This window comes from Callithrix jacchus, chromosome 8 (assembly GCF_049354715.1).
Source record: "Callithrix jacchus isolate 240 chromosome 8, calJac240_pri, whole genome shotgun sequence".
In the NCBI taxonomy this organism is placed as follows: Eukaryota; Metazoa; Chordata; class Mammalia; order Primates; family Cebidae; genus Callithrix; species Callithrix jacchus.
Window position 1 is genome coordinate 93072028 of NC_133509.1, and position 25845 is coordinate 93097872.

General features: G+C 37.6%; 1 protein-coding gene across 11 annotated transcripts in view; it reads left to right on the forward strand.

The window, feature by feature from the left end:
- Positions 1 to 110: 110 nt before the first annotated feature.
- KIAA0586 (KIAA0586 ortholog) overlaps positions 111 to 25845 on the forward strand; it is a 123413-nt gene continuing 97678 nt past the window's right edge. For 7 of the 11 annotated variants that reach the window (XR_013521235.1, XR_013521236.1, XM_035260629.3 and 4 more), the window contains exons 1-9: positions 111 to 158; positions 883 to 1137; positions 2559 to 2629; positions 4124 to 4193; positions 5873 to 5942; positions 18168 to 18342; positions 19115 to 19336; positions 22168 to 22321; positions 24710 to 24877. Coding sequence is in view for 9 of the 11 variants with exons in the window: in XM_035260629.3 (XP_035116520.1) it covers positions 149 to 158; positions 883 to 1137; positions 2559 to 2629; positions 4124 to 4193; positions 5873 to 5942; positions 18168 to 18342; positions 19115 to 19336; positions 22168 to 22321; positions 24710 to 24877 (1195 nt within the window). In the remaining 2 variants the exon portion in view is untranslated. Of the gene's footprint in view, positions 159 to 385; positions 523 to 882; positions 1138 to 1377; positions 1493 to 2558; positions 2630 to 4123; positions 4194 to 5872; positions 5943 to 18167; positions 18343 to 19114; positions 19337 to 22167; positions 22322 to 24709; positions 24878 to 25845 lie in introns of those variants that run through there. The other 4 variants (XM_035260634.2, XM_078335031.1, XM_035260630.3 and 1 more) reach the window with 3 other exon arrangements.

Here is a 25845-nt window from a genome sequence, read left to right on the forward strand (position 1 = left end):
TCTGTGATTGTCTGCTTAGACAACGCTTTGTATTCCTGACTTCCTCTCCAATAACAACCCGAATCTGTCGAAACTCTTTAGAAGCCTAATTTACCTAATCCCACCTCCCTAACGGTCTTCGGAAGCTAAACAATGTAAACAGTCCCTGATGAACACAAGTAGGATTACAAATCGGGAGCGAGACTGTAGAGTGGTCATGTGCGGCAATGTGCGCCCTTAAAAAATGAATGAATGAATGAATGAATGAATGAATGCAATCCCATTGTGTCCGGAGTTTGTTTCCACCCGGAGAGGGATGGAAGAGCACCAGAGAGCGCTTAGCTTTCTGGTTGGATGTTTTGGATGAGTTTTTTTTTGGCGCGCATGCGTGTTGTGTCTCAAAGGCGGGTTTGAAGGAAAGTGGGTTGTGACCCGCGGGCAACTGAAGCTGTTGTCAGATTACACCTGTGACGGCGCGGGTCTCGGGCGTCCTGGAGACACGTAGGGGTGAATTTAGGTTTCCGACGACTGCATCTGGAAGGGGTGTGTAAGACTGTGGCTGAAGAAAGCTATTCCGCTTTTTATGTGGGTCGTGCCTCTTCTCAACAAATTTTAATCCCGCCTCCACATGTTTGGTTTTGCCCTACCAGCTCTGGGGTTGGGGAGTGCACTGTTACGGTTATTGTTGCTCCTGCGGCCATTCTTCTGTCATCTCCACGTTCACGTTTTGGCGTGGTGTATTAATAGTCTGAGTGGGATTAATGGGTAAATTAGACTTTATAGTAGTCTCTAATTCTGGATTCAATACCAAAATTTAGATTTTCAACTTTGTGGATGTTCTATTTCGACATTTTAAAAACAGTTCATTGCAAAGAGGTGAAAATTTTGTTCTGAAATCTTAAGGACACAGAGAAAGTTTTTCCGTCTGTAAGTGTGGAACTAGTTTTGTGACCGACAATATGAAAGGCTCTGAGGTTAGCCTGCAGAAGAAAAAAAGTGTTAAGATGCCAGCAAAGAGACTTCGTGAGGTAGTTTCTCAAAATCATGAAGATCATTTGGTTTTGCTGAAAGATAAGTTGCCCTGTGTTCCTCCGGCATTGTCTGAAAATAAACGTCTTCCTGTTGGAACGGGGACTAGAGTGAATGGAACATCACGTGGTATGTGATTCCACGTAGTTTTTCTATCAGTTTTAGTATATATAGTAAATCTTTAGTTCTTGTTTAAATTCCCAAATGTAAGATATAAGTCTAGTTTGTACAGATGTTTGAAAACTGACCCTGTTTCCCGGTAAAATGGCCAGGAAGCCTATAAAATGTTTGAATAGATAGAATGAATGACTGAAACTTTAACATCTCCTATTGTGCTTTTTTTTTTTTTTTTTTCTTTTTTGAGACGGAGTCTTGCTGTGTCTCCAGGCTGGAGTGCAGTGGCACGATCTCAGCTCACTGCAACCTCCGCCTCCTGGGTTCAAGGGAGTCTCCTGCCCAGCCTTCCAAGTAGCTGGGACTACAGGTGCGCACCCACCTTAGTAATCTGACCTCGTAATCTGCCCACCTCGGCCTCCCAAAGTGCTGGGATTACAGATGTAGCCACTGCACCCGGTGCTTTTTTTTTTTTTGCATGGGTGTTTGCATATTGTTTTTGTTTATATCTATGATGGATACGATTAACTTGTATAGTATGCTTTATTTTCCCCGAGTAGTGCTTTTTTTTTTTTTTTTTTTTGAGACGGAGTTTTGCTCTTGTTCCCCAGGCTGGAGTGCAATGGCGCGATCTCGGCTCACCGCAACCTCCGTCTCCTGGGTTCAGGCAATTCTCCTGCCTCAGCCTCCTGAGTAGCTGGGATTACAGGCATGCACCAGCATGCCCAGCTAATTTTTGTATTTTTAGTAGAGACAGGGTTTCACCATGTTGACCAGGATGGTCTCGATCTCTTGACCTCGTGAGCCACCCGCCTCGGCCTCCCAAAGTGCTGGGATTACAGGCATGAGCCACCGCGCCGGAGTAGTGCTTTTTATCTAATGACTACTTTCTTTGCATAATGGGAAAAGCAGGACTTCTGCCAGTTGATGGCTTCTGTATTCCAATTCACTTAACCTATCTAGAGCTTAGTGAAAATAAGGATAACTTATGCTTTATCCACTTTGCTGGTAATTATAAGGATCAAATTAATGAATATGTGAGCAAAAACAACCAAATGCTTTTATAATGCTGCTTTTTGTGGGATACAGCAGTGACACTCAAATAGTCCTGAAGCTAAATTAGACTTTTATGTTGTATACATATTTCTACCCATAGTTTGTCCACATTCAACAGTGTATGGTTATATTTTAAAATGTTTTCTGCTCATCTCACTTTATTGTCAGTACCGAACCTTATTATCCCAAATATCAACTGTAAAAGCCTTCCTTCAGATATATTTAAATACATTTTCTTAACTTTTTTTGCATGCAAATTGTCTTTCCAACTTATGCATTATATGGAGTTTTTAGTTCTTGAATCATGCCTATACTTTATAGTTTCTAAAGCTAAGGATCTGATTTTAAAGTCACTAAAATCTATTCCTTTGTTTTGTTAGGTTCATCAGATTTAACTTCTGCTGGAAATTGTTACCAGTCTCTATTAGAAAATCCCATGGTGTCAGAAAGTGTAAGCAAAAGGATTCTTAATTATGCTCACATACAAATTTTTAGTATTGTCAAATAATATATTCTTAAATTATGTTTGATTAGCAACATGTCTTGTTTTTATTTAAATATCACTTAGCAAAACAAATGTTTTATATACTACAATTCTGACTTTGAATGGTGTTTGAGACATTAAACAAAAGGCCTTCCCTAGAATAAAAAATACCCATTAGTAAGATAATGGCTGCTGAAACAGATATGATAACTGAAAAGAAATTCTCTTACTATTCAGGGAAAAGGCGTTCTTGCCCAGAGACTTAACATATTCTTAGATAAAATAAAAGGAACAACTAACAGTACAGTTTTTTTTTTAGAAGTGAAGTGTGCTTACATGTCTTTCTAACACTTGTAAGGTCTTTTGGTTTTTTTAGACGGGCGGTTCTTTAAGAATAACATGAAATTAATATCTCAACTTTATAATGCCAAAAATATTTGATAAATATGTTTTAGTTATAAGACCTAATTAGATTTGGACAGCTAATCATAGTTTTGACCTACATATTGTCAATTTAATAAGTCTGTATAATGAGAGTTTTACAATACACTATTTGAAAATTGAAGCTGGTAAATCATAATTAAAGTGAGACTACATGACAATTTTGTCAAAAGCTCACAATAAAATGTATAATTATAAGCTGTGCTTGGTCCCTAAGTAAATGCCTAGACTTTGGAGTGTTATTTTTGTTGTTTCGTCTTTTTTATTTTTAAGCAGACCTTATTTAATATCTAAACTTCTCAAATGTATGAATACACTGTTATTATAAATGGGTGATCTTTGTGATGTTGTGCCATCCTTATCTACTCCATTTGACTAACAATGAGTCAGAATTTCACATTTCACTAAAGCAACTGAGATGTTAAATGAGTTGCTCTGCTAGAAGTGGCAAACTGGTTTGAGTCTGAATCTCAGTGCCACATTTGCTTGCTAGTTCATTTAGTCATTCATTCACTTGTCTGATAGTGTATTACTCATTCAACAAAGCTTTTTTTTTTTTTTTTTTTTGAGGCAGACTCTTGCTCTGTCACTAGGCGCCAGTCTGGAGTACAGTGGCGTGATCTCGGCTCACTGCAACCTCCGCCTCCCGGGTTCAAGCAATTCTCCTGCCTCAGCCTCCCGAGTAGCTGGGACCATAGGTGCACGCCACCACTCCCAGCTAATTTTTGTATTTTTTAGTAGAGACGGGATTTCACCATGATCTTGATCTCTTGACCTTGTGATCCGCCTGCCTCAGCCTCCCAAAGTGCTGGGATTACAGGCCTGAGCTCCCATGCCCGGCTCAACAAACCTTTGAGTAGCTTTAAGGCATATCAGCATTGCGTGGTGATGGAAATGAAGAATATTAAATATACAGTCTTGCCCCCACAGAACATAGTAGTCACATAGCTAGTAAATGGTTCTGGGTAAATAATGAATCATGAAATTATTTAGCCTATCTCTTCCTTTCATATCCCAAAGAATTTTTCTAAAGATGTTGCAGTGCAAGTGTTGCCTTTGGATAAAATAGAAGAGAACAACAAACAAAAAGGTAAGAGAATAAAATTGATTTTTTTATTGTAATAAAATGTACATAACATAAACTTTACCACTTTAGCTATTTTAAAATGTACAGTTCTGTGACAGTAAGTGCATTCACATTGGTGTACATTCATCACCTTTCATATCTAGAGCTTTGTCATCTCTCCCGACTCTATACCCATGAAACACTAATTGCTCATTTTTCCTCTTCTCGGCCCTGGGCATCCTACTTTTTGTCTCTATGAATTTGACTATCCTAGGTACCTTGTATAAGTAGAATCATACGGTATTTGACCTTTTGTAACTGGCTTATTTCACTTAGCATAATGTCTTCAAGGTTCATCCATGTTGTAGCATGTGTCAGAATTTTCTTCTTAAGGGTAGAATTTATTTTTAAACATTTATTACATAGCCTTACAGTTTTTATTTATTATTTTCATTTTAAATTAGTTTTTCCTCCAAAATTAAGCTATTGCTAGAATCTATAAAATCCAGAATAAGGTTTGCAATGGTGAAAGTTATCTTCTTATTACTAACCTATTGCATAGGTTTAGTATTAGATATGTTTATAAATTCTTTTTTTTTTTTTTAAATGGAGTCTTCCTCTGTTGTCCAGGCTGGAGTACAGTGGTGTGATCTCCACTCACTGCAATCTCTGGCTCCCAGGTTCAAGCAGTTCTCCTGCCTCAGCCTCCAGAGTAGCTGGCATTACAGGTGCGCACCACCACACCCAGCTAATTTTTGTATTTTTTTGTAGAGAGTGGGTTTCACCATCTTGGCCTGGCTGGTCTCAAACGACTGACCTCAAGTGATTCGCCCACCTTGGCCTCCTAAAGTGCTAGGATTACAGGTGTGAGCCACTGTGTCCGACCCCACATGAATTTTAAAATAGTTTTTTCTAATTCTGTGAAAAATGATCTTGGTAATTCAATAGGAACTGTGTTGAATTTATAGATGACTTTGGTTGGTATGGTCAATTTAACGATATTGATTTTTCCAATTTATGAGCATGGAGTGTTTTCCATTTGTTTGTGTCATCTGTGATTTTTTTTATCAGTGTTTTTTAGTTCTCCTTGTAGAGATCTTTTACCTTCTTGATTAAATGTATTCCTGGGAATTTTATGTTTTGGGTGTGGCTGTTAAAAATGTGATTGAGTTCTTGATTTGATTCTCAGCTAGAATGTTTTTAGTATATAGAAATGCTACTGATTTTTGTACATTGGTTTAGTATCCTGAAACTTTACTTAAGTCATTTATCATATCTAGGGGTATTTTGGAGGAATCTTTAGGGTTTTCTAGATATAGGACCATGTCATCAGTAGAGATAACTGGACTTCCTCTTTTACTTTTTGAATGCCTATTATTTCTTTGTCTGTCATTTGCTTTCACTGGGACTTCCACTACTATGTTGAAAAGAGTGGTGAGAGTGGGCATCCTTGTCTTGTTCTAGTTCTTAGGAGGAATGTGTTCAACTTTTGCCCATTGAGTATGATGTTGGCTGTGAGTTTGGGGTTATGACCATTCTATTATTACTTAATCACTTAATTTGTTCCTTGTCCTTTTCAATTGTGAAATGCTATGGCTGAATTCCTAAACATTCTTTTAGTTAAAAAATATTTTTTTATTACTTATCAAAATTTAATAAATATTCAGGAATTTAATATATATTTTTGTGTCTTGATTGTGCAGAAAATGACCTCTTCATTTGTCAGTATACAATGGGACAGAAAGATGCTCTAAGAACAGTTTTAAAGCAAAAGTAAGTTTCATTTACAGAAAATAATTGGATAATTTTTTTATGTTTAAGTATCAGCTTCATTTTTATTTTGGACATATGAAAAACTTTCTTTTCACTATGATATGTATAAAGCATTCCTCATGGTGCTAGCACATATAAAATATTCAGTAGCAGTTAGCAACTATTATTATGGAAGTGCTCTAGTACATTAACTCATTTAACTCAAACACCTATAAAATAGAGTTCATTACTATCCTAATTTTATAGAATCCCCATTTTATTTTCTTTATTTTGAGATGACATCTTGCTCTGTCGCCCAGGCTGGAGTGCAATGGCATGATCTTGGCTCACTGCAACCTCTACCTCTTGGGTTCAAGCAATTCTCCTGTCTTAGCCTCCCAAGTAGCTGGGATTCCAGGTGCTTGCCATCATGCCTGGCTAATTTTTGTATTTTTGTAGAGACAGGGTTTTACCATGTTGGCCAGGCTGATCTTGAACTTCTGGCCTCCTTGTCTTGAATTCCTGATATGCTTGCCTTGGCCTTCCAACGTGTTGGGATTACAGGTGTGAGCCACTGTGCCCAGCCAGAATCCCAATTTTATAGATAAGGAAACTGAGGTATTGAGAGGTTGATTTCCCCAAGGTCATTTAGCAAGTTGTTACTGGACTGGGATTCAAATCGAGGCAGTCTGCCTTTAAAGCCATCTCTCTTAACCACTCCACTAAACTGCTTATAGCAGTGCTCAATAGTTCCTTATACATAATACTTGTTATTTATTATCAGAGGACATTTAGACTTTTCCTGGTTAGAATCTCAGAAAGAGATGAGTTTAGCACCTGGATGTAGTGAAGAGAGACCATGGTTACTCCACCTAAATCCCCCCTTCCAACTTTATCTTAAATACCAAAGAAATCTAAAACCAACCCTGACAACAGCACATGAGAAACATGAAGGAAGACTACATTCGCTAGTCTGGAGGCAATTATTATTATCTTTATCATCAGTGGTAGCAGTCTGAGATTATTTTCATAGGCCAGATGTATTCTACTCCTGAACCAGAGCACTGTAGAAGTTGCCTTAGGACATAGAAAAATTTTTTACTTACTTTTGAATTCTCTTTTTATTCAAAAGGACATTTAAAATTACTTCAGTAAATGGAAAATCTGTAGTTTTTAGAATTTGTTTAAAAATAAATATACAGCCACTGCTTCACTTGACTAGCCTTAAATAAATAAATAAACAAATAAATAAATATACAGGCCAGGTGTGGTGGCCCACACCTATAATCCCAGCACATTTTGGGAGGCTTAAGTGGGTGGATCACTTGAGCCTAGGAGTTTGAGACCAGCCTGGGCAACATGGCAAAACCATATCTGTACCCAAAAAATATACAAAAATTAGTCAGGCATGTTAATGTGCACCTGTAGTCCCAACAACTTGGGAGGCAGGAGGTGGGAAGATTGCTTGAGCCTGGGAGACAGAAGTTGCAGTAAGCTGAGATGGTGCCACTCGCACCACTGCACTCCAGCCTGGACAACAGAGCTAGATCTGTCTCAAATAAATAAATACATAAAATTAATATGTAACTATTAAAATATAATATTTATTCTTTTTCCACCAGCAGTTTTCCATGGTATACTTATGTTCTGGGAAGCACTGGAGTAACAAAAAATAAATACTACCCCTAAATTGCAAACGTATGATCTGAGCCAGCCAGAGTTTCACAGCTGGTTCTTTGGTCCCATCAGATTTTTACTTTTTATATTTGTTTGCAATAAAATTACCAGTTCATAATATGGCAGTTCAGAGAGGCATTTGGATGGTAAATTATGTCAGAAATTTCTAAATATATAAGAAAAAACACTAGTTAGGGCATGGTGTAATCTGTCATCTTCTCTACTTGAACAAAAAATTGCAGATTATATCTGACTCTTTTGGATAGAAAGCAATGACCATTTCTATCCAGCAGACCCTTAGTGGATGAAGTAGTTGCTTGTAACCACAATGGGGACTTTATAAACTTGTCTTCCAATTTGGAGTGCAGTGGTGTGATCTTGGCTCACTGCAACCTCCACTTCCTGGGTTCAAACGATTCTCCTGCCTGAGCCTCTCAAGTAACTGGGATTACAGGCATGTGCCACCATGCCTGGCCAATTTTGCATTTTTAGTAGAGATGGGGTTTCTCTATGTTGGTCAGGTTGGTCTCAAACCCTTGACCTCAGGTGATCTGCCCACCTCGGCCTCCCGAAGTTCTGGGATTACAGGTGTGAATCACTGTGCCTGGCCTCATGAACAGAGTTCTTTAAAAGACAAAACAACTAAGGAGAATCTATGAGAAGGTAATGGCATTGTAGAGAATAATAACTGAATCAAAACTATAAAAATGACTCTCATGTTGGGTTAAAAGAGATTCTAATTAGGTCTCAAGAGATATACCTTTGAAATGAAACAGGCTGAAAATAAAAATACAAAGTATTTTGAGAAGAAAGCAAATTAAAAGAAAGAAGAATTAGCAATATCAATATTAGTTGAAATAAAATTCAAGGCATATGTGCTAAATAGACTAAATAGGACCAATTTTTTGGGCAAAGTATACACGTTTATTTTTTAGTTAGTTTTAAAAATGTTTAATGCAGATAATAAACGTAAAGAGTTTTAAAATCAAATACTATGAAAAACTTATAGTGAAAAAACCACCATCTTCTGCCCCACTATTTCCTTAACAACTAGGCCTATTCCCCAGAGGCAACTGCTTTTAATTCTTTTACCTCTTTCCTCTGAGAGGTGATTTCATAAATCAAAGTAATATATTTACAATACTACTTTTGATTTATTAAATGTAAGTCAAGCACAGTGGCACATGCCTGTAATCCTCTCTATTTGAGAGGCCGAGCCAAGAGGGTCGATTGAGCTCAGGAATTTATATCCAGCCTGGGCAACATGGCTTGGATTAAAGACGTGAGCCACCACGCCCGGCGTATACCACCTTTTTCTTTTTTTTTTTTTTTTATTTTTTGAGACGGAGTTTCGCTCTTGTTACCCAGGCTGGAGTGCAATGGCGCAATCTTGGCTCACCGCAACCTTCGCCTCCTGGGTTCAGGCAATTCTCCTGCCTCAGCCTCCCAAGTAGCTGGGATTACAGGCACGCACCACCATGCCCAGCTAATTTTTAGTATCTTTAGTAGAGACGGGGTTTCACCATTTCGACCAGGATGGTCTCGATCTCTTGACCTCGTGATCCACCCACCTCAGCCTCCCAAAGTGCTGGGATCACAGGCGTGAGCCACCGCGCCCGGCCTACCACCTTTTTAAATCAAATTACAGCATATGGAAATTTGAGGTCAAAGAGGCTGAACAGTTAATTTTAGAAATTTAGTAGGAAAATAATTTCTTATAAAACCTGAAGGAGGCTGGGCATGGTGGCTCACTAGCACTTTGGGAATCCAAGATAGGGGGATCACTTGAGCCCAAGAGTTTGAGACCAGTCTGGGCAATATAGCGAGACTTCATCTCTACAAAAAAGGATTTTTTTTTTTAAATTAACCAGCATGGTGGTGTGTGTCTGTAGTTCCAGGTGTTTGGGAGGCTGAGGTGGAAGGGCCTGGGAGTTTGAGGCTGCTGTGAACTATGTTCATGTCACTGCTCTCCAGCCTGGGTGACAGAATGAGGCATCATCTCAGTAGAAAAATAGACAGACAGACAGATAGATGCTGAATGATAGGGAAAAAAGCAGGGAAAGTGGAAGAAACCAAGTATACCAGATAAAGTAAAACATAAACACAGTAGAATGTTTTCAACTAGTTCTGGAAGTATGTCAGTGTAATAAGCAAATCCTGGACAAATCCAAGTCAGAAAACTGGTGAGAGAATGCATGTTAGGAATGAAAAGAGGACATAATAGACTTAGAGAAGGTAAAAAGCAAATACTGTAGTAAGAATACTGTGTACTTAAATGCAACAAATTAAGAAATCTAGATGAAAGAAATAACTCACCAAAAATAACCATATAACTAAGAAGATTTTAATAGGTTAGCTACTGGGATGTAAATTGAAAGAAACCTTCAAAGAGCAATCTCCAAAAGCAGTCATGATTTTGTTTGAATTCCTGAAAAATTTTAAGAACCAGATTATGATCATGCTATATATTCTGATCCAGAGTAATAAAAAGCAAAGTATGCCACTCATGTCATTTTATGATGCTAACCTAGCCCAAGTATCAACACCTAACAATTAGTTCCATCAGAGATATTTTCATCATACTATTATAATTAAAAAAAACCTAGTTCATGAAATAAAATAATTTAATACTATTCTAATAGTTAAAGAAAAAGATACAATTATATTGATATATTATTATAAGTTAGCAAATTATATCTTATCATACATTGAAAAATTAATACACAATAATTAAGTAGAGTTTAGCCCAGCAATATAGCAATGTTTTAAAAACAGTAATAGCAAATTCTAATGTAACACTTATCCACCAGGCACTGTCCTCTGTACTTCTTTAGTTTTTTCTTGTTTGTTTTTTTATTTTGTTGGCACAGGGTCTCACTCTGTCACCCAGGCTGGAGTTCACGGGTAGGTTCACAGCTCACTGTAGCCTTGAGCTCCCAGGTTGAAGTGATCTTCCCACCTGGAGGTGACCCCAACCCCATCCCAGAGTAGCTGGGACTACAGGCATGTGCCACCACATCCAGCTTTTTTACTTTTTGTAGATATAGGGTCTCACTGTATTGCCCAGGCTGGTCTCAAACTCCTGCACATAAGAAGCCCTCCTACCTCAGCCTTTGGAAGGTGCTTGGATTACAGAGATGAGCCAACATGCTTGGCTGTGCTTCTTACATACTACTCAGTCTTTACAAAGGCATGTCTAAAAATGTTTCGAGCTTACAAATATGGACTAGAAGGGTTGAACTCACCCAGGCAGTCTGTCACCAGAGACAGTGCTCTTAGCCATTGCCCTACTATAATAATTCATGATCTATTAATATATTCATATGATTTGATCAAATAAGAAAATATATGTGACAAGCACGACAGTCACATTTAATGAAATTTTGTGCCAATATGTTTTAAAATTTTTTATTTTTTAAATTGACAAATAATTGTATGTTTGTGGGGTACATAGTGGTGTACATATAATGTATAGTGATCAGATCATGGCAATTAGCATATCCATCCTCTGAAACATTTATTATTTCTTTGTGTTAGGAACCTTCAATATCCTCCTTTTAGCTATTTGAAACTGTGTAACTCATCCTACTGTAGTCATTCTTCCTGTCTAGCTATAACTTATTCCTGACTTATTCTTCCTAAGTAGCTGATGTAGCTGTAATTTTGTATCCTTTAACAAATCTCTCCCTATGCCTCCCTTCTATACCCATTTTATACTCAATCACCACACACACATATACTCACAAATTTCTTTAAAACTAAGAATAGAATGATACATTCTCTTTTTTTTTTTGAGACGGAATTTTACTCTTGTCATTCAGGCTGCCAGGCTGGAGTGCAATGGCATGATCTTGGCTCCCTGCAACCTCCGCCTCACAGGTTCAAGCGATTCTCCTCCCTTAGTCCTCTGAATAGCCGGGATTTCAGACTGCCACCATACCCAGCTAATTTTTTGTATTTTTAGTAGAGATGGGGTTTCATCATGTTGGCCAGGCTGGTCTCCAACTCCTGACCTCAGGTGATCTGCCCACCTCAGTCTTCCAAAGTGCTGGGATTACAGGCGTGACCCACTGTGCTCAGCCAGAATGATACTTTTTTACAATGTTTATTGTAAACCTGTAGTCAATACCCTCTTTTATGGCAAAATTGGGAACAAGACAAGATGTCCATTATTTTTCAAACGTAATTTGGAAGCCTTAGCTATAGCAGTTAGGTAAGAAAATGAAATCAGGTTTAGATATTGAAAAAGAGGAGGCAAAATTATAATTTGTAGAAAATATTATGTATTCAGAGTATCCAAGAGACTACTAACTCAGAAATTTTTACACTAATGAAAGTTCAGGAAGGTGACCAGATACTCAGCAATATTCAATAATAAATTCACATATTCAGTAATAAAATGAAATAACAATGACCATAGCAATGTCCCCACCAAAAAAAAAAGTTGGTAATACTCATAACCAGAAGTCTATAGAATCTATCTGAAGAAGTATGAAATTTTGCCAACGGAAATAACCAAAGGCTAAGATAAATTAAGAGACCCAACGTGTTCTTGAATGGGAAGACTAAGTACTGTAAAAATATAAGTTGTAACAAAATTAACATTTGTTTTGGTGTGGTCACTCTTAAATTTTTTTTTTATTTTGAGAATAAGTGGTAGATGGGAATTGGAAATGTAATTCTAAAACTTACCTGGAAGAACATAGAGTTGAGAAAAACAAATGTGTGCCTGTGTATATACTGTATATATATATTTATACTACATATGTGTGTGTATACACATACACAGAGTTAAGAATCCATCCAGATAGAATACAGTCAGTTTGGAATAGCTAAGATACATTTGGAAAAGCAAAAACAAAAATAGAATGATGGAGAACTTGCCTTATTTGATATTATAATGTACTCTAAAGCCTTAGAGGAATGAAGACTCTGGCCAGAGTGTCTGGAACAAGGGGAGAACTCCCTTATGTGTGACTGGAGAGGTAAGCAAGGAACTAGGTTATGAACTCCTCTAAAGGAATTTGGTCTTTAATATAAGAGAAATGGCAAATCATTTAAAAGTTTTAAAGAATTAGATATATTTCTTAAAATACACACTGTGGTAGTCGTATGAAAAAATGGATTGGAAGAGGGCTAGACTGTAGTCCAGGAAATGAATTATTGGCTATGGAGTTTTCAGGGAGGAATGAATTAGATTGGTCCTGAATACACTGGGAAGTGGTGGTATGGTAGTGAGAATCATGCTCAGTTGGAGAGAAAGACACAAATTTGGAAGATTATTAGAAGAGTTAATTGATAAGAATTATTAATTAGGTATGAGGGTAAGGAAGGCACTAAAGATGGATCCCAGATTTTTGGCTTTCACAATACATGGTCAGTAGTAGTATTCATTGAGAAAGGAAATCCTTGTGGGGGATAACTTTTATTCTGGGCATGGGCAAGGGTTAGAGGTTCCTATGAGACATGCAGGTAAGAAATGTTCAGTAAAAAATGGAATATGAAGGTGAAATTCCCAGGCAGTGGCTCATGCCTGTAATCCCAGCACTTTGGGAGGTCAAGGTGGGAGGATGACTTGAACCTAGGAGTTTGAGATTAGCCTGGCCAACCATAGCAAGACCCCATCTCTACAAACAATAAATTAGCCAGGCCGGGTAGCATGTGTTTGTATTCCTCAATACTTGGGAGGGTGAAGCAGGAGGATTGCTTGAGCCCAGGAGGTTGAGGCTGCAGTGAGCCAGAGTTGTGCTACTGCACTCCAGCCTGGGTGACAGTGAGATCCTGTCACAAAAAAAAAAAATCAAAAAGTCAAATTCACAAAAGGGATCCAAACTAGAAATTAAGATGCAGAAGTCATCATTATGTAAATGGCAGTCTAAATATAAGCTTTGCGAATAGTTGAAGTGATTCAGTGAGATTATGGCAGTGAAAAGAAAGATGGCTAGGGCTGGATAAACTCTGAGAAAACCAAACATTTAAGGAGTATGTGGAGAATGCAAGCTAGCTTCCAAATGGTGCTCAGAAAGTTTGCCCAGAGATGTAGAGATGTAGTGGGTATGGTGTTAACAAAGCCAAGGGGGATTAAGTTTCAAGTGTGATATGCTGCTCTGAGGTAATGGAAGGTAAGAACTGAAAACTGTACTCTAAGTTGAGCAAGAAGGATTATTAGTGGCCTTGGTGGGAATAGTTGCAGCATAGTACTGGGATAGGCAGTGGTTTTAAGAATAAAGAAAAATTGTCTAAAAGAGAAGACGAATGAAATAATTGCTTCTTAATGGGAGGGTTATATGCATTTTTTCGATGTTTATATTTCATAGCTCTTTACATTTGCCACATTGAGCATTTATTAATTTAATAATTGGAAAAAATAAAATTTAAAAGCCTATAAAGAAATTTATGTCTAGCCTTATATTATTTCTCTTGTTAGGCAAAGATAAGTCACTTTCAGACTTGAGGCAGAAACCTTAAAGAAAAGGAATTCCTGAATTATATTTTCATAGTCTACCCCTCAATTGGTTAAAGATATATATTGAGCACTTACTACATACCTAACCCTTTGTTAGTCGCTGTTTGATATGAAAGAAGTCCCTCTACCATTCCCTACCCCAGGTTGCTTACAGCTTAATTGGGGAGATACTATGTATGTATATGGAGGAATGAATGATTAATTACATTCAATATATTATTAAATTGTTCTATACAGATATTTAAACCCTGGGATGATTGAGTAGCAAGCCTCCACTGATAGTAAATGAAAAAAAAAAGTTAATGAAGGGAGAGATCAAGAGGAGGTATAAGAGCAGGCTTCCTGAAGAAGGTAACACTTGCATTGCACCTTAAAGGAGGAGAAGGATGTAGTAAGTTGGGTGGAAGAAGGGTGAGAGAGCACAGTGAGGAAAAAGCATGGAGTCACTTGTGTGCATGGCATGGTATGTGGAGTCAGTGAGGAGAACCTTGTGTGTAGAAAGCTATACAGGAAATTAGCCAATTCAGTTCTTTATAAGGAATAATTTTATATTTTTTAATGGTGACTTATGTGTAGGAAGCTTGTAGAAACTGGAAGAATGGAATAGTTAGTATAGGTGATGAAATTTTACAGTTGAGAGAGAAGTGAAGAGGGAAAAGTGCTAATCTGAGAGCAAAAGCTCTGGTGTCATGGGAAGACCTCTGGGAATTGGGCCCTGACTCTACCACTAACTAGTTCTATGATAATGATCAAGTAAATTCTGTTATCTCTCAGGACTGCAATTTCTTCATCTGTAAAATTAGGAAATTAGGATATCCTGTGACTTCTGTGGACTGTAATTTCTTCATTTATAAAATTAGGAAATTAGGATGGAAGGACCTCTGAGTTTCCCCCAGCTCTATAATTCTATGACACTCTTCACGCGATTGTGATGAAATAATTGACCAAACCTTATGACTCAATTGAGTAGGTAAGCAAGTAGAGAAGTGAAGATGACTTCAACATTTTGAGACAGAGAGAAAAATATTTTTAGTATAAATAGGGGAATATCAAAGAGAAGTGAGTTTAAGAGTTCTGTAATACTTTTAAAAATCAAGAGAGGAGTCCAGCAGCTGGAGATGGAACATATTCCTGCCGATTTTACTTAGACTTTCTTAGGGACTCTTCAGTTTTGTCAGCAGTTCCTTTCATTGTTTTCTTTGAGACCAAATATAGAACAAATTAGGTAGCCTTTTTTAATTTTAGTATTTAATTAAATGCCTTATTGAAAATATGTATCTATTTGCAGGACTTGTTTTTATTTCAGGGTCTTTTTTTTAATTTTTAATTTTTTTTTGTAGAGACAGGGTTCACCATGTTGCCCAGGCTGGTCTCGAACTCCCGGGCTCAAGCAATACTCCTGCCTCGGCCTCCCACAGTGCTAGGATTAGAGTCATGTCGCACCTGGCTAATTCAGCCTTCTTTTTTTTTGGAGACAGTGTCTCAGTCTGTTGCCCAGGCTGGAGTGCAGTGGCATGATCTTGACTCGCTGCAACCCACACCTCCCAGGTTCAAGTGATTCTTCTGCCTCAGCCTCCCATTTAGCTGTTATTACAGGTGCATGCCACCATGCCCGGCTAATTTTTGTATTTTTTGTAGAGATAGGGTTTAACAATGTTGGCCAGGCTGGTATCAAACTTCTGGCCTCAGGCGATCAGCCTGCCTTGGCCTCCCAAAATGCTGGAATTGCATGTGTGAGCCACCACACCTGACCCAGGCTTCTTAATAGTGTATTTTGTGAACATTTTAATAAACAGAGTGTTATTAATTTATTTATTTAGACTGAGTTTTGCTCTTGTTGCCCAGGCTGGAGTGCAGTGGTACAATCTTGGCTCACTGCAACCTCTGCCTCCTGGGTTCAAGCAATTCTCCTTCCTCAGCCTCCCAAGTAGCTTGGATTATAAGCGCCCACCACCACATCTGGCTAATTTTTTGTATTTTTAGCAGACACAGTGTTCACCATGTTGGCCAGGCTGGTCTCAAACTCCTGACCTAAGGCAATCCACCTGTCTTGGCCTCCCAAAGTGCTGGGATTATAGGCGTGTGCCCAGCCTGCTTGAGTGACATTTATTAAGTAAATCTAAATGAGCTAGAATTAAGAAATTTTTTTTCAGCAGTTTTAACAGTCCCTCTTGGACATTATGCTAAGTGAAGTAAGCCAGGCACAGAAAGATGAATATCATTTATTCCCATTTACATGTGGAATCTGAAAAAGTCAGACTTATAGAAGCAGAAAGTAGAATCGTGGTTGCCAGGGGCTTGGGGTGGGTAGGAAGCGGGAGATACAGGTCAAAAGGTGTAATTTCTCTAAGACAGGATGAATAAATTCTATAGATCTATTGTACAGCATGTAACTATGGTTAATAATGAATTCTATGCTTGAAAATTGCTAAGACAGTAGATCTTAAATGTTCTCATCACATAAAAAGATAATTACATGAGGGGATGGGTATACTAATAGCTTGACTGTAATCATTTTACAATGTATACATATATTAAAATATCACATTGTACATTGTAAATACATACAATTATTTTCAATTATACCTCAATAAAGCAGGAGAAAAAAAAAGTCATGAAGTGTACATCAATAGTGCTATAATTTTTTTTTTTTTTTTGAGATGATGTCTCACTCTGTCTCACAGGCTGGAGTGCAGTGGTGCATTCACGACTCACTGTAGTCTCTACCTCCTCAGGCTCATGAGATCCTCCTGACTCAGTCTCCTGAGTAACTACAACTACAAGTGTGTACTACCATGCCTGGATAATTTTATTATTTGTAGAGTCAGGATTTTGCCATGTTGCCCAGGCTGGTCTCGAACTCCTGGCCTTAAGCTATCTGCCCACTTTAGCCTCCCAAAGTGCTGGGATAACAGGCGTGAGCCACTGCACCTGGCCAATAATGTTATAATTCTTATATCAAGTATTTGGAGAATAAAATTATCAAGAATTTAAAAACAACAGCAGTTTGTCTGAAGGTAATAAGTTATCTCGATTGTTCACAGTCAGTTACAGACCAGGCTTTTTTTTAAATAATTTTTTTGAAGACAGAGTCTTGCTTTGTCACCCAGGCTGGAGTGCAGTGGTGTGATCTAGGCTCATTGCAACCTCTGCTGCCCAGGTTTAAGTGATTCTCCTGCCTCAGACTCCTGAGTAGCTGGGATTACAGGCATGCACCACAATGCCCAGTGAATTTTTTTGTATTTTAGTAGAGAGGGGGTTTTACCATGTTGCCCAGAGTAGTCTCAAACTCCTGAGCTCCAGCCATCCACCTGCCTTGGCCTCCCAAAGTGCTGGTCCCTACCTGGCCCAAACAAAACTTATTCTACTCTTTCTCCCCTTCTCACTACTATACTTGACTAATCTTTAACAAAATAATAAAAGAAGAAAGAAAATAACAGTGTTTCTTGGGTTGTCTGCCTTTAGGAGTAAAGCTTAGTACTTGAATTCTTAGAGCTTTTTCTGAGTGTTTTGTTTTTGGTTGTTGTTTGTTTTTTTGAGACGGAGTCTTGCTCCGTTGCCCAGACTATGGTGCAGTGGCGTGATTCGGCTCACTGAAACCTCTGTCTCCCAGTTCAAGTGATTCTCCCACCTCAGCCTCCTAAGTAGCTGGGACTACAGGCGCATACCACCATGCTCTGCTAATTTTTGGATTTTTAGTAGAGATGAGGTTTCACTGTGTTGGCCAGGATGGTCTCGATCTCCTGACCTCATGATCCACCTGCCTCAGCATCCCAAAGTGCTGGGATTACAGGGGTGAGCCACTGAGTGTTTTAAATTTGTACTTCTTGATAATATGTCTTTTTAATTGTTTCATACCTTTTTCATATGTGTAATTTTTATTTTCCCCAAAATAATATTGCTATCTTGAAGGAATTATCTTATTTCTTTAGCTCTTAGCGACCTGGACCTTAGTAAATATTGTTAACCAAATGACCTTGTTTAATAGGTGATTTAATTTAAAAAATCAAAACCATCTTTAGCAGATTACCATTTGTAAATATTTGTTGAAATAATTCAATGTGTAGTTTACTGAATACATTTTTATTGCTTTTTACTTATAGAGCTCAAAGCATGCCTGTTTTTAAGGAAGTAAAGGTACATCTATTAGAAGATGCAGACATAGAGAAGGATGCTGTTACTCAGGAGACTAGAATTTCACCCAGTGGAATTGATTCAGCTACAACTGTGGCTGCAGCAACTGCTGCTGCCATTGCAACCGCAGCTCCATTGATAAAGGTATATTTTTCTTCTCAGATATTCGTAACTACTTTGTGAATATAGAAGTACTTATTAAGAACTGATTCTATAAATGGTTGTGTCCAATTATAGACTAGAAACATTGTAGTTGCTCTCAATTTGAAAGAATTTTCCCATTTGTGGTTGTCTATTACTTCTCAGGAACTTTCAAAATTACTTTCTAATACTGTGATGGCGCTAGCAAATTCAGAACTTTCCTAATTTTACCACTGAGAGTCCTGCCTCCTGGGAAACATTTTGGTCCTGGGCAACCTGGATAATTAGTTATTCTTATTTGTGAGCTAGAGGAACCGTAGAGATAATCTATACCTTGGCTGTCACTTTCTAAATGGGGAAGCAGAGAGACAGGTCATAGTAGGCACGTGAGTCTGGAACGAGTAAGTGACAGAGCCAAAACTAGAACTCAAGGCTGCTGACCTAACTCAGCCTTGCATTAGTAAAGTATCAAAAACCATTTTGCTTTACAGTAGTTTTCTTCTTTTTAATTTCCACTTAAGTATCTTTTAGCCACCATAAAATTCTGTGTGGCAGATTTGGTATAATTTTTGTTTTTGAGAGGAAACATTTACCTAAGGATAGTTGTCTTTTGCCTTTCATTTCTGTGACTCTAAAAATAAAGGCATTAAATCATTAGACATTTAGTGGGTAAAGGCTCAAATGTGATCACTTCTCTGATTTAAATAATATTTCTAGTAATTAGACATATTTTTGGTATCCTATAATGTGAATTTAAAAAATATTTTTATTTTAGGTGCAGAGTGATTTGGAAGCAAAAGTCAATTCTGTTACAGAATTACTTAGTAAGTTACAGGAGACTGATAAACACCTACAACGTGTTACAGAGCAGCAAACAAGCATTCAGAGTAAACAAGAGAAACTACACTGTCATGATCATGAAAAGCAGATGAACGTGTTCATGGAGCAGCACATAAGAAATCTTGAAAAATTACAACAACAACAAATAGATATTCAGGTATCCATAATAAAGCCAGTACAGATTCCTTAATCTTTCACTTGAATCTCTCAGCTAATATTCATTGATAATTGCAGTAGCTCATTAGATTATAACAGTTTTAATTCTTAAATAATGATTTGCTTGTCTTTGTTCTCTAATGTGAATAACTCTGCTTGTTATATCTCAAATGTCACTAGTTCTGTGAGACCTCTCCCTCTGTTTGGCTTTTCTTCCTTTTACACTATTTTTGTTCATATCATTTTTATTTTTATTAATTTATTTTTGGAGATGGACTCTTGCTATGGTTGCTCAGGCTGAAGTACAGTGTTGCAATCTCCACTCACTACAACCTTCACCTCTCAGGTTCAAGAGATTCTCCTGCCTCAGCCTCCCTTGTAGCTGACATTATAGGCACACACCACCATGCCCAGCTAATTTTTATATTTTTAGTAGAAACGAGGTTTTAGCATGTTGGTCAGGCTGGTCCCGAACTCCTGACCTCAAGTGATATGCCTTGCTTGGCCTCCCAAAGTGCTAGGGTTACATGCGCGAGCTGCCATGCCTGGCCGCATTTTTAAATGCTTATATCATATTGCAGCTATGTGTTTATATCAGCAGTTTTTAGTCTGAGAATGTGCACTAGAATTACTTGTAAAACTTTATAAAAATATTCATGCTTTTTGTGTTTGGCATCTTGGCAGGCCAAGCTAAGACAACAGCTTAAGGCCAAGAGTTCAAGACCAGCCTGGTCAATGTAGCAAGACCTCATCTCTAAAAAAAAAAAAAAAAACCTGGCCTGGTGGCATGTGCCTATAGTCCCAGATATTTAAGATAGGGAGACTGGAGGAGACCTTTAGTCCAGGAATTTGCAGTTACAGTGAACTATGATAATGCAACTGTGCTGCATCCTGGGTGACAGAGTGAGACCCTATCTCAAAAAAAACATTATACACATACACTTGCTTAGGACTTTCAGAGATTTTGAACCAGCAATTCTGAGGTAGTGCCTGGCAATCATTGAAAGCTTCATAATGATTTTGATGCACACCCTTGGATAAGAACTACCTGGTATACATATTTGCTTTGGCATTTAATTAAGTAAAAGAATGAACATTTTTAATGCTGTTTGAGACTGAGACACTGGAGTTATTATAAAAAGTGCTATTTTCACAAGAAGCTGATAGCATACTTTCTTATTTATTTTGGAATTTTTTTTTTCTTTTTTGAGATGGAATCTCTCTCTGTCGCCCAGGCTGGAGTGCAGTGGTGTGATTTCGGCTCACTGCAACCTCCACCTCCCGGGTTCAAGTAATTTTCATGCCTCAACTTCCCGAGTAGCTGGGATTATAGGCTTGCACCACCATGCCCAGCTAAGTTTTATATTTTCAGTAGAGACAGGTTTTCACCATGTTGGTGAGACCAGTCTTGAACTCCTGGCCTCAAGTGATCCATCTACCTTGGCCTCCCAAAGTGCTGGAATTACAGACGTGGGCCACCGTACCCGGCCTATTTTGGAATTTTTAAGTCCTAGAACACTACTTAGCACTCAGTAAATTTTTTTTTTTTTTTTTTTGAGTGAGTGAATGATCAGTATTGTAAATGTGTTGGTTTTAATTTACTTTTTTTCTAATTAATGTGAAATTTATTTCTTTATATTTTTGAGATGGAGTTTCACTCTTGTCACCCAGGCTGGAGTAGGTGACAAAATGATGTGATCTTGGCTCACTGCAACCTCCATGTCTCAGGTTTAGGTGATTCTCCTGCCTCTGCCTTCCAAGTAGCTGGGATTGCAGGTGCCTGCCACCATGCCCAGCTAATTTTTTGTATTTTTAGTAGAGATGGGGTTTTACCATGTTGGCCAGGCAGGTCTCGAACTCCTGACCTCTGGTGATCTGCCTGCCTCAGCTTCCCAAAGTGCTGGGATTACAGGTGTGAGCCACCGTGCCCAGCCCAAAACCAGTTTTATTAGTTAAGATACTTGCTCATTTTAGATATTTTTCTTTATTTTTATTTTCTTTTATTTTATTTTAGAGACAGAGTCCCACTCTGTCATCCAGGCTGGAGTGCAGTGGCACCATCTTGGCTCACTGCATCCTCTGCCTCCTGGTTCAAGTGGTTCTCTTGCCTCAGTCTCCTGAGTAGCTGGGATTACAGGCACCTGTCACCATGCCCAGCTAATTTTTGTATTCTTAGTAGAGACAGGGTTTCGCCATGTTGGCCGGGCTGATCTCGAACTCCTCACCTCAGGTGATCTGCTCCCCTTGGCCTCCCAACGTGCTAGGATTACAGGCATGAGCCCCTGCACCTGACCTCATTTCAGACATTTTAATAAACAGTGCTGAAAACTATGTTGTCGCTCTTTTCCATTTATCTGCAAATATATATGTTATTGCTGCTGCTAAGCATGGATATTTATTTGAGAACTTACTGTCAATGATTTTCAAACCTTTGCTTCAAACAAAATCTTACCATTGAGGATATAAAAGACGGGATGTTTTAGTTTTGAATTCTCTGATATAAGTAGAGGTTTAGGGTGACGGTCTCTCTTTCCTGGTCTTCTCTTAGCTGGCAGCAATGGCCCCTGAGCCATATCTGAGGTAGAAAGGAAAGCACTGAGGTTTAGAATGGTTAAGGAAAATAATTAAGGTCACACAGCAGAGTCAGGCTTAGTGCGATTCTACATCTTTCCAGTGGCATCGCTGCTGCTTCTACAGTGCATATTTGCAGTGTAATATGTATTTTTTCATTAAGTACAGTAAATTATGTTTAACTTCTTTAATATTTCAATGTATTTTATTATCTCTTTCAAATGATATTTGAAAACAATAACATAATCTTATTTCTTCTAGACTCATTTTATTAGTGCTGCACTCAAGACTAGTAGTTTTCAACCTGTTAGTGTGCCCTCCTCCAGAGCAGTGGAAAAGTATTTTGTAAAACCAGAACACCCTAATCTTGGTAGCTGTAATCCGTCTTCATATAACACATTTGCTTCCAGACAAGGTAAAAATATGTAGGTCTCTATGAATAAAAAATGTCAGCTATGAATTCTCTTTGTGCTACATAAGCTGAAAACATATTTCCTAATCAGTAGGAGTCTTTGTTTTATAAAATTTACTCATAGCATTTTAAAAAATAAATCTAGTTTTTTTTAAAAAAGTTATTTTTTAAAATTTTCTTTCTCAGGCTACCTTGTCTTAGCTAAAACTAGTTTTTTGTTTTTTTTTTGGTGAGATGGAGTCTCTCTTCATCATCCAGGCTGGAGTGTAATGGCATGAAATTGGCTCACTGCAACCTCTGCCTCCCAGGGTCAAGTGATTCTCCTGACTCAGCCTCCTGAGTAGCTAGGATTACAGGCACCCACCATCATGACCAGCTAATTTTTGTATTTTTGTAGAGATGGAGTTTCACCATGTTGGCCAGGCTGGTGTTGAACTCCTGACCTCAGGTGATCCACCCACCTTGGCTTCCCAAAGTGTTGGATTACAGGCGTGAGCCACCGCACCCAGCCAAAACTAGTTCTGTTTTTAGGTCAAGTAATTTTTAGGTTATTTTGAAATTTATAAAAATTATGAATTATGTTCTTATCTGTGGTTTTAATTAATAACCTTCATAAATTGTCAGAAGTGCTTATAAATTTAGAAAAATATTACTTATTTACTATCAAAAATGCTTGTAAATAGATCAATTCTGCTCTCTGACAAACTGCACATTTACTATTTTTCTTGATTCTGTCAGAGCAACTGCCTGAGTACGTTTTAAAACCATTTCTAAATATTTCAGAGTTAGTAACACAAGTCTGCTTATCTTGACTGAATCTTAAAACTCTGTAATAACAAAACAATACATAGCTTATTTGTTAAAACTTTAGTATTTAAAATAAATGAATAAATGTGTTTCTAAGTTATTGTTATTTGAATAATGAACTAAAGAAAATTGAGGGACTATCCTTTTAGTGATATACAGATCTATATAGTACAATATTTTCAACACTTGATCTGTTAGAACGTTGTTGTATTATAGTCATTAAAGATTGCTCATGCTTATAAGGTGTTTTACATTTTGCAACAAATGAGTGGTCCTTGTAAAACTTTTGTGGCCAGCACTTTGAGAGGCCAAGGTGAAAGGATCACTTGAGCCCAGGAGTTCAAGGGCAATTTAGTGAGACCCTGTCTCTAAACATAAAAATAAAAAAATTAGCCAGGTGTGGTGACACATGCCTGTAGTCCCAGCTACTTTGGAGGCTGAGGTGGGAAGATTGCCTGAGCCCAGGAGGTTGAGGCTTCAGTGAGCTGTGATCATGCAACTGCACTCCAGCCTGGGCGACAAAGTGAGACCCTGTCTTAAAAACAAGCAAAAGACAACAACACAGAACTGTTGTGAAGTAAGATTAGTCCATTTTTAAGTTATGAAGAGAGGACAGTGAAGCACAGAATGGTATGACTTGCCTGCTCAAGATTGCCTGACTTGGAAGGGAGGATGTCAGAACTAGCGCCAGAACTCAGATTTCAGTATGACCCAGCTGTGTGCCTTCTATAACAGTGGACACTTTTTTCAGAACTCAACTCCAGGGAATTTCTTGCTTATAATTTTGTTTTTCTTAAGCATAGTTTTTATGAAAAAGGTGTCTATTCTATTGATTGTAAACTGAATTTTTTCTTTGTATATATAAGTTACAGTAACAAAAGAAAAATATGAGTAAATTAAAAGTTCAGTAAGTTAAAGTTTTAATTTTTCTATGCTTTTTCTTGGGCATATATCATGTTTACATAGTTGTAGCATTTTATACAGCTTTTTTTTACTAGCACATAGAAGGATTTTCCATGTTTTATACAGTTAGTTGTCTTCATAATTTTAATTTGTAATGACTAAAGGTGATCTATTGAATGACTGTTTCACAATCTACTTGACCATTATCCTGTTTTGGCTACTCAGGCAGTTTTTAGGTTTTCATCTTCATAAATAATACTGTAATAAACATCATCATATTTAAAGCACATTTTCTTTCTTTAATGTTATTTTTCTTAGAATAATTTCACAAGAGTAAGATTAAGGTTAAAGTATATAAAACTTGAATTCTTCCTATACTTATTGCCAGATGGTTTATCAGTTTTCACTGCCATGAGAAGTGTCTGGCTCTGCCAGTTTCATCACAGCTTCCATAGTTCTGAATATTATCATACTGATTCTTATTTACTAGATGCAAGTATAAAATGTATGTTGTCTTCATTTCTTTTGATTTTTAATGGGGACAAAGTTATTTCTCTACACTTGTTAATAATTTATTATTTATAATTTTGGCTTTACTTTTAACGTGTAGGAAAGAGTAATATGCAATTATTTTAAGTTTCTTAAAAGCAAGTTAATTTTTTAAAAAATTTTCTGTTAAAGCACCTTTAAAAGAAACTGAAGATATGAGTTTTGACAAACAGAAATCTCCTTTGGAGACACCAGCACCTCGCAGATTTGCTCCTATACCTGTTTCAAGAAATGATGAACTATCAAAGAGGGAAAATCTTTTGGAAGAAAAAGAAAATATGGAAGTATCATGTCACAGAGGTAATAGAGACTTTCACTAAACCTATCCCAAATTAGGAAATTGTCGTGAGATTTTTTTGTGCCTAGTTGTAACTAAATTGGATCTCTATTTGTAACATTTTACTTTAAGTGATACTTTCTGGAAAAATCAAGCTTTTTGAGGTTCTTAGTAAAAGGCATTGGAGGTATAGGTTTATAGTTATTCTGTCTCTTACAGCTTATTACTTAAACCTGTAATGAACAAGTTTTGTTAATTTATATATATTTTTTTGTGAGACAAGGTATCACCCTGTAATCCAGACTGGAGTACAGTGGCGTGATCATGGCTCACTATAACCTTCACCTCCCCGGGCTCAGTTGATCTTCCAACTTCAGCCTCCTGAGTAGCTGGGACTGCAGGTGCATGCCACTACACCAGGCTAATTTTTGTATTTTTCATAGAGATAAAGTTTTGCTGTGTTGCCCAGGCTGGTCACAATCTCCTGGGCTCAAGTGATCTGCCTGCCTCAGCCTCCCAAAGTGCTGGGATTACAGATGTGAGCCACTGTGTCTGGCCAAGTTTTGTTATTAATAAATAAATTTAAAAAAATGCTTTGCTGAAGGTAAGGCTAATCATTTTTAGAGTATGTTTCCTCATATTGTTTTTAGGTGTGGATTTTCATAATAAAACATAGAGAAACAATATTTATTACCATGTTTACTTGGAAAAAGTGCTAATATGTGAACTTTTTAATACAGAACAACAACTTTTATAAGGGACTGCAAGTAATAGTGTATTAACCAAATATCTTATGTTTTCACTCATAAATGGGAGCTAAGCTATGAGAATGCAAAGACATAAGAATGATACAAAGGACTTCGGGGACTTGTGGGAAAAGGGTGGGAAGGGGATGAGGGATAAAACACTACAAATTGGGTTCAGTGTATACTGCTCGGGTGATGGGTGCATCAAATCTCGTATATCACCACTAAAGAACTTATTCATGTAA